The sequence below is a fragment of the Schistocerca cancellata genome, chromosome 5 (assembly GCF_023864275.1).
Source record: "Schistocerca cancellata isolate TAMUIC-IGC-003103 chromosome 5, iqSchCanc2.1, whole genome shotgun sequence".
Classification (NCBI taxonomy): domain Eukaryota; kingdom Metazoa; phylum Arthropoda; class Insecta; order Orthoptera; family Acrididae; genus Schistocerca; species Schistocerca cancellata.
In genome coordinates, this window is record NC_064630.1 from 625,479,685 (window position 1) to 625,489,439 (window position 9,755).

A 9,755-nucleotide genomic window follows, 5' to 3' on the forward strand; every position below is an offset into this window, starting at 1 on the left:
AGCTGATAATATCTGATACACTGATATACATATAACCTGTTTATTTTATCTTGAAGTTCTCTCGCAAACTCTTCAGGTAATTTTTGATACCCCATGATATATTACTCCAAACAAATTTAAATTCTCTCACATAATCATCAGATAATTTTTCTTTCTTTCATCCACATGCCCAATCAAATTCAGTAAATGGATTTTCGTTTCTAATATGATCAACAACTATGTCTGCACATGTTTCATTTATTAATACAATTCATAGAATAGCCAAAAATCAATTTTTTATATATAAGATGAGTCATTTAACTAAGTTTAGCTTTTACTTCATTCAGCTCATTATTATTATTATTGTTAACATTATTATTGTTAATGTTAGAATAATAATAATATTGTTGTTAATACTATGATTGTTATTGATGTTTGATATCATTAAGTTGTTGTTTTGTAAGTTTATAATAATCTCTTATTCCTATTTGTTTTTCTCTAGCTTTTAATTTTCTTACTTTTAGGATCTCCTTTTATAATATTTTTTATAAGAAAATATAAATCAGTGTATTTCCAGAAAACATACATTTGAAAAATGTGTGTCCTTATCAATGATATTTTTTATTTTATTCATTGTGGGTTAACCAATAATACTGCTCCTACCATTGTCCATGGCTTGTATTGGCAGGCACTGAAAAGATTAGAAAAATAAAGCCTAATTTTATTCAGTCTTTAAATAAGTATAATTTTGACTGCACTGAAACAAACAGACAGAAATAAATTAATGTTTAATCTTACTAAAGGACTATTTGGGAATGGAGTGTAATACAAATTTATCTCTGTTTTGTAAAGTTCATAAACAATATATATTTCTTCTCCATTTGGACTGTATAAATAATGCACATTCCATCCTTTAAGGTTATGTGTGAATGTGCATACATCATCATGAGGATAAAATATATATAGAAAATGTGAAAGTTTTAATTTTCTCATTTGTGTTGTATGATATAATTACATATAGAATGTTTCATTATACTAGTAATAAATCTAATAAAAATTGTTTTCTATTAAATGGTGCTTAAGCTGTAAAACCATTAATGAATATAATTAAGAATGACAACAAGATTGTTTGGAACAAAAACAAATGTTTATGACAATTGATAAAGAGGATAATCCATGGTTTAATGCTAAGGATGTAGTAAAGATATTGGAATTTACCAATCCTAGAAAAGCAATCAGAGATCATGTAAGAGTGAAAATTAAAGAATCTATGATAATATGGATAGGAACGAATCGTTCCCCCACAGCCACACACTATATTAATTAAATGAACCAGGATTATATTCATTGATTATTAAATAAAAAATGAGATTAGCTGAAATATTTGGAGATTGTGAAGAACTTTTTCCATCAACTAGAAACATGGTCAGTACAAACTGCAAGCAACAATTGAAAATTTACATGAACAAACTGAAGATTTAAACATTGATAAAGAAATGGTTATGTGTGTGCTGGAGAAAGGAAAAGAAGAAATTAAAAACTTAAAAAGACGAGAAGAATTCATTGAAGAACAAAATTATATGTAATTGAATTAGACATCCAAAGAATGAACAAATTGTAAGAATATCATATAATCCTAAGTCGATTAACTTGAATAATAAAATGAAAGCACAATTGAATCAAAATATTAAATTTTTGAGAAATTACTTTTCATTAGATAATGGATAAACTGGGCAACAACTTTTACAAGATGTAGGATATCTTTACAAACTATTTTGTGAATGCCAATCATTAAACACATAGTTGATCACCTTTGTTTCTTAAAACTTCCTCAAGTGGATATACATCTGGTAATTTTGCCTTCTATAGTTTGTAGTTTTTATTCCATGGATGTTACAAAAATAATGAGGACAGAAAGAGAGGCTGATGAGAGAGAGGGGAGAGTGAGAGAGAGAGAGAGAGAGAGAGAGAGAGAGAGAGAGGGAGAGAGAGAGAGAGAGAGAGAGAGGGAGAGAGAGATACATAGAGAAACACTATGTTGCCAATGAACACTCTGACACCATTAAACTATCATATGTCTAGCATAGTAATTGTAGGAATGCGAAGTAGGAGAGCAGGACATGTACAAGGGGATATTTTAAGACTGTCATTTGATATCGATGAATTGTAGGTGTTTTTATCCCGAATTTCTTCGTATAGTCCACATATACTCATCATGCTTGTCAATTTCCCCTGTTAGTTAGTGTGCTATTTTCCTCGTTGTGATAGCTCTCTATCTAGTCAGTGAAAGATGGGCGACCAGACAGGGTTCTTATTACCGAAGAGTGGTGTCAGAATGTAAAGGTATTTCGAAAGAATTAGCAGGTGTCTGTAACTTGGCTGGGGGTATCAGTTCTTCCTGCTCTGACCAACGCAAGTTATCATGCAAGAATGTACATAACATAAATAAAAGATGCAAGGGCTCTTTAATTGTAATTGCGCCCTTGACAATGAAGATGTGGCAGGAGGTGTTCACTGCTGGGAAGCTGTGGTAGGCCATGTGGTATGAGTATGGACTTATAATAATTTTTCGGACACTGTTCACCTATAAATAATAGTCACGCTACTCACCCATAATTTATGGTGTTGGAACATTACGTTACTGTGGTCAGTGTTCTGGCATATGCAAAGAAAATGACTGTCCATTTGTAAGGGTAGTATAAATTTGAAGTGGGAAATTGTGACTTCAAAGTATCGATAGCTGAAAGAAAGATTTTGCGTGGAAAAATATATCCAGTCATAACGAGGATATAGATTTTTGTGGGAAATTGGTATTTCCAAAGCCACAGTCATCAGGAGGAGGCATATCCGAAACTTCGCTCATTGTCGAATGCCAGCAGATTAGTTTTGCAATCGTAATATTTAACTGTAATTAAACTGTTAAATACGTGGTTGGTTGCCTAGGGCTACACCGCTTGGCTTGTGGGGCGCATAGTGGAAGTAGCTGGCTGCCAGATGAAAAGACATTTCTGCCATAAGGCACGAGCCACTGCTGAGCCTCCTGAACCAGTCAGGTGGGCAGTAGGGATGCAGTTGACCTAAACGTGACAACCTCTGGGCAGGTGAATAGGAACTAATACTCCGTATGTGTTGGGCAGCCTTCGTGGTGGTGTATATTGCAAGTGTTCTCCTATTTCTACATAAAATTTCAGAAGATTCAATACGGCAAGTGTTTGCAGTGGACAATTATTCCCCATCCATGTAAATCGACCGGTTGACAGTTTGTACTGCTATTCTACACATTTACTGTCTTTATTTGGTTGAGAGAACATAGATTGTTTGCATTGAAGTGGTGAAACACAGGGGAAAGAAACATTTGCTCAGTCTCTAAATGTGAGAAACTCATATGATTATGTGTATTAAAAGCTTAGTTAACTATGGAAAGTACAAGGATGATCGGTAATCTGTTATACCATTGACATCGGTATTCATTAAAAAATATGGATGGAACTACCAGTTTCCTCTATTTTCGAGCTATCACACAAAAATATTAGCAGACAAGATAGTTTCTAGTGACTCATTGGTTTGCAGCACATCCCACATAATGGCCTCGCTAAAGTTTTGTCTTCCTAGAGATAGAAATTGCCCTCTATATTAGCGGAATTATACGGTGCAAGCGATCGATAGCATACTGCTATGTGGTTGATATCGAGAACATTCGCATAAATTGTATGATATTCAGTCAAACCACGTGGAAATACAAAAAATTTTTGGAAATTTTCGTATGCTACGCGATGATTTCAGCATAAAAGTGTCACAATTGCGTCGTTTTTTGGCGTGTAAAGTCGGATATTGCAGCTGATATTGGTTTCAACACCGGTAAGTTAATTCGTGGTTGATGAAACATTTCTCATTGACAGAGCTCAGAAAGTAAATGCTCTTGTATGCCCATAGCCTACAGATGGTTGCAGCTGTTGCAGAAACCATGGCAGGAAGCAAGCCAGGCACAGTTCATCCCCGTTTTCAAGAAGGGACGTCGAACAGACCTTCTGGTGACAAACAGACCCGAACTATTTGAAACAGTTAACACAGAACAGGGAATCAGCGATCATAAAGCGGTTACTGCATCGATGATTTCAGCCGTAAATAGAAATATTAAAAAAGGTAAGAAGATTTTTCTGTTTAGCAAAAGTGACAAAAAGCAGATTTCAGAGTACCTGACAGCTCATCTTAAAAGTTTTGTCTCAAGTACAGATAGTGTTGAGGATCAGTGGACAAAGTTCAAAACCATCGTACAATATGCGTTAGATGAGTATGTGCCAAGCAAGATCGTAAGAGATGGAAAAGAGCCACCCTGGTACAACAACAGAGTTAGAAAACTGCTGCGGAAGCAAAGGGAACTTCACAGCAAACATGAACATGACCAAAGCCTTGCAGACAAACAAAAATTCCGCGAAGCGAAATGTAGTGTGAGGAAGGCTATGTGATAGGCGTTCAGTGAATTCGAAAGTAAAGTTCTATGTACTGACTTGGTAGAAAATCCTAAGAAATTTTGCTCTTATGTCAAAGCGGTAGGTGGATCAAAACAAAATGTCCAGACACTCTGTGACCAAAATTGTACTGAAACAGAGGATGACAGACTAACGGCCGAATTACTAAATGTCTTTTTCCAAAGCTGTTTCACAGAGGAAGACTGCACTGTAGTTCCTTCTCTAGATTGTAGCACAGATGACAAAATGGTAGATATCGAAATAGACGACAGAGGGATAGAGAAACAATTAAAATCTCTCAAAAGAGGAAAGGCCGCTGGACCTGATGGGATACCAGTTCGATTTTACATAGAGTACGCGAAGGAACTAGCCCCTCTTCTTGCAGGAGTGTAGCGTAGGTCTCTAAATGAGCGTAGCGTTCCAAATGATTGGAAAAGGGCACAGGTCATCCCCGGTTTCAAGAAGGGACGTCGAACAGATGTGCAGAACTATAGACCTATATCTCTAACGTCGATCTGTTGTAGAATTTTGGAACACGTATTATGTTCGATTATAATGACTTTTCTGGAAGCTAGAAATCTACTCTGTAGGAATCAGAATGGGTTTCGAAAAAGACGATCGTGTGAAACCCAGCTCGCGCTATTCGTCCACGAAACTCAGAGGGCCATACACACGGGTTCCCAGGTAGATGCCGTGTTTCTTGACTTCCGCAAGGCGTTCGATACAGTTCCCAACAGTCGTTTAATGAACAAGTAAGAGCATACGACTGTCAGACCAATTGTGTGATTGGATTCAAGAGTTCCTAGATAACAGAACGCAGCATGTCATTCTCAATGGAGAGAAGTCTTCCGAAGTAAGAGTGAATTCAGGTGTGCCGCAGGGGAGTGTCGTAGGACCGTTGCTATTCACAATATACATAAATGACCTTGTGGATGACATCGGAAGTTCACTGAGGCTTTGGTACATCGAGAGGTTGTAACAATGGAAAATTGTACTGAAATGCAGAAGGATCTGCAGTGAATTGACACATGGTGCAGGGAATGGCAATTGAATCTCAATGTAGACAAGTGTAATGTGCTGCGAATACATAGAAAGAAAGATCCCTTATCATTTAGCTATAATGTAGCAGGTCAGCAACTGGAAGCAGTTAATTCCATAAATTATCTGGGAGTACGCATTAGGACTGATTTAAAATAGAATGATCATATAAAGTTGATTGTTGGTAAAGCAGGTGCTAGACTGAGGTTCATTGGAAAAATCCTAAGGAAAAGCAAACCGAAAACAAAGGAAGTAGGTTATGTAAGTACACTGTTTATGTTTTCTTATTGGCAACGTTACGTAGCGCTCTGTATGAAAATCACTGGCTGTGCTGTGTGCAGTCTGTGGCTAGTTTGCATTGTTGTCTGCCATTGTAGTGTTCAGCAGCTGGATGTGAAACAGCGCGTAGCGTTGTGCAGTTGTAGGTGAGCCGCCAGCAGTGGTGGATGTGAGGAGAGAGATGGCGGAGTTTTGAAATTTCTAATACTGGATATCATGAAGTGCTATATACATTATGACTTTTGAACACTATTGAGGTAAATACATTGTTTGTTCTCTATTAAAATCTTTCATTTGCTAACTATGCCTATCAGTAGTTAGTGCCTTCCGTAGTTTGAACCTTTTATTTAGCTGGCTGTAGTGGCGGTCGCTGTATTGCAGTAGTTCGAGTAATGAAGATTTTTGGTGAGGTAAGTGATTTGTGAAACGTATAGGTTAATGTTAGTCAGGGCCATTCTTTTGTAGGGATTTTTGAAAGTCAGATTGCGTTGCGCTAAAAATATTGTGTGTCAGTTTAAGCACAGTCATGTACAATTTTTCAAAGGGGACGTTTCATATGTCGACCCTTAGCCGAGGATACCTCACTGGAATCTTCTGATTTTTTTCTTGTAGTTTGTGTAATTAGTGTAGCTTTTGTTTATTGCTAGCGCGTAATTGTAGAGAAAATCTCCTGTGTAGTTGCAGTCTTTCATTGTTGTACAGTAAAACAGTTGTGGCATGCATGTAGATTTGCACCAAGTATTTCGCAGCTGCAATTAACTAGATATTATTTACAGTGCTATGTTAATGTGTTCTCTTATTTTTGCTCTTCAAATTGTGATTTTCTGTATTATCGTGTGAAATATTGTGACAATAATGGCGTGTGAAAAACGTAATACTAGGCTCCAAACTAAACTGAGAAACGACAGTGAAGACGAAAGCAGTGTGTTAGCGGCACCATGTAATGAATTAACTAATGTTCAAAGTAGTAATTTGGTAACTGTGCATAGGGAAATGGAGCGGGCTGCAAATAATGGTGTAGGCAGTGAAACAATTATTGAACAGGGAAGTATTATCGATCGATCGGTCGGCAACAGCTCGCCTCAGATTCCGAAATGACAGGACACAATCTTGCAAATACTGTAGATTCAGGTTTTGCGTCCTCACCGTTTTCTCAAATAAATCAAGACACATTTTCTGCTTTTCAAAATGCGAATATTGGCGGTTCAAATGCATTGCCGAATAGCACTGAGGAACATGTTTCAGACACCAGTGCATTGTTATTACAATTAATGCAACAAATGGGACAAAAGCTTCAAAAGTTAGACACAATGGAACAAAATCTTCAAAAGTTACACACAATGGAACAACACCAGAGACAAACACAGCAACAGTTAGACACAATGGAACAACACCAGAGACAAACACAGCAACAGTTACACACAATGGACCAAAATCAGAGACAAACACAGCAAAAGCTTCAAAAGTTAGACTCATTGGAACAAACTCTCGAACAAACACGTGAAGACTTAACTGCTGAGTTACAGAACATTGAATCGAAATGTCAAAAAGTCTGTAATGACGTAAAAACACAAATTTGTGAGCATTTCCAATCTATTTTTTCACGTCATGAAAATGCATTACAGAATCACGAAGCAGCCATAAAAGAACTGCAAACTATTGTTCATGAAAATCATGAGACCTTGCAAGCTAAAATTGACTCAGTTGCATCTACCGATTCGGTTACGCAACTTGCAAAAACTCAGGAAAACTTAAAGGACACAGTAGATACACTGAAAATTGGTTCAGAAAGACACATGGAGGAAATTAGTTCATTATCAGAGAAAGTAGTTGAACTTTCGGATCAGCTAAATAATTTATCTACGAAGGTAGATGATAATCTGAATGACACAAAACCGGTAGTCTTTAATGACACAGAAGAGTGTGAACAAATTAGGAAATTTAAACAAAATCAGAATCAAATAAATACGCAACACCAAAGAGAAATCCGGGAAGTACAAGATCAGCTGACACAGGTAATACAAGAATTACGTATTTCAGAGGACACTCGCGCCCCAATACGGGAAGAGGGACATAGAAATACGGAAAAGCCACAAAATAATAACGCAGGGCATTTGGGAAATTATGAAAGAAATTGGCAAGGTGCACCGAATTTTGAAATGGAACTGCCGAAACGACGTAACAATGACCGATATGCGACTCGCCGACATGATGATTTTGACTATAAGCTGTTCATTACTACACGAAAATTTAAAACATTTACGAATTCTGGCAACGACATTCATCCACAAGCGTGGCTACATCAATTATCTCATTTTTTTCCTCCCAACTGGTCATTAGAGCACAGATTAGAATTTATGTGTGGCTATTTAGAGAATAAACCAGCTGTAAGAATGCGATCGGTCATTCACGATTGCCACAGTGAAGGAGAATTTTATCATGCCTTCCTCTCAGCATATTGGTCTCAAACTACACAAGACCGAGTAAAACATAGCATCATAATGATGAAACATTACGAACAATCTGAATTTTCCAATCTCGTGAAATATTTTGAAGACATGTTGCACAAGAATCAGTACCTGTCAAACCCATACAGCCCCTCAGAACTCATCCGCATTTGCTTAATCAAATTACCTGAACATTTACGACATATTATTTTGGCAGGACGTTGCAAAGACGACATTGAAGCTTTTCAGGGACTGTTACAAGAACTGGAAATTGACACTGACAATCGCGGAAATCGCGGAACGTGAAAACAGGAACACAAAAATTACAGGTCACATCTGTCACAATTCCGCGACGAAAGAAATAATAACTGGACACGACAAGGCTATTCTCACAACACAAATCGTGACCAAAACAGACACCATCCGTATGACAACCGTTGGCAGAATAATAGTTACAGAGAAAGATCGCTTTTCCATAGTAATGAATGTGACAGAGACAACCATAGAAACAGACAATATGGGAACCAAAATAATTATTATCAAGGGAGACAGAATAACTTCAGACGCAACGGTCCACCACGCTGTTACGATTCCGGGAGAAATTCTCCATCACATGACCGACAAACAAGAAACTATGTCAACTACTGACATAACGACAGACCTGAATTTCATCAGAACTGGCGGGATTTAAACAGGGCTGGGCCGTCTGGGCAAGGTGAATTTGTAGAAGTTAGGTCTCCTAATCCCAGTAACGACGCGCGCCAACAAAGAAACAGACAATGACTCGCACCGCAGGCAGCCGCGTGCACCGGCTGGCTCAGAGAAAAATAACATAGACGCTAACCTTGAGAAAAATTCCAGTATTCTTTACCGACGTATACCGCACGATAATTGCGTTGAAGTTGAAACTCTGCGTACTAGGAAGAGTAAAGGTTTCCACCATATTTCTCACATAAAACCGTTTATTGAAAGATAATCTGTTTTTAACCTAGTCTTTGCCATAAATCTTTCACTTAACGCATTAGTACAATTTGTCACACTGAGAAACTGTTAACATGCAACAATGTTTTGAAGTTACTATCCAGTCTAGAACCTAGGGAACATTTTTAAACAGAAATTACGAATGCATTGTTATAGTGAACAGACGAGACAGTGTTGTTATTTGTACATTCTTGCCTGTTAGTTGCACGATTACGTAATGACTATCAGGCTTACATACTTAGAACATATACTGGTACTGCTAACGAGATTTTAATGCAACATTTTGGTTTACTTGAAAATACATTCTGGATTTAAAGTACTTTCTGTGAGATACCAGATGACACAGTGGTTAGTTTATGTGACAGCTACATGATTTTATCAAGACACTACTAATGAGTGACAATTTACAATGTTGCTTTTGCGGTGTTTCTGTTTTATATCTGCACAGTTTTCTGAATTATTCTGGAAAGTAAAACATGTTTTAATAGTAACTTTTGTGCTATAGCTACAAGGAGACAGCCTTTTCCGTAGGACAACAATACGTTACAGCACAGTACTTTCC

The 9,755-nt window shown here is 37.2% G+C and overlaps 1 protein-coding gene across 1 annotated transcript; it reads left to right on the top strand.

The window, feature by feature from the left end:
* The first annotated feature begins 876 nt into the window (after nt 1-876).
* On the top strand, nt 877-8,860 carry LOC126188726 (GATA zinc finger domain-containing protein 14-like). Its single transcript, XM_049930333.1, has 3 exons — nt 877-897; nt 1,398-1,561; nt 8,542-8,860. The coding sequence occupies exons 1-3, from the start codon at nt 877-879 to the stop codon at nt 8,858-8,860; spliced, it is 504 nt and encodes a 167-aa protein (XP_049786290.1).
* The last annotated feature ends 895 nt before the right edge of the window (nt 8,861-9,755 follow it).

Excerpts from the sequence above, each read along its gene's own strand:
- LOC126188726 (XM_049930333.1), top strand. The coding sequence starts at position 877 with ATGCACATTCCATCCTTTAAG. Across the intron at positions 898-1,397 it reads TGCACATTCCATCCTTTAAG|AAACATGGTCAGTACAAACT; the intron begins GTTATGTGTGAA and ends TCCATCAACTAG. Across the intron at positions 1,562-8,541 it reads ATTGAAGAACAAAATTATAT|GTCACATCTGTCACAATTCC; the intron begins GTAATTGAATTA and ends CAAAAATTACAG.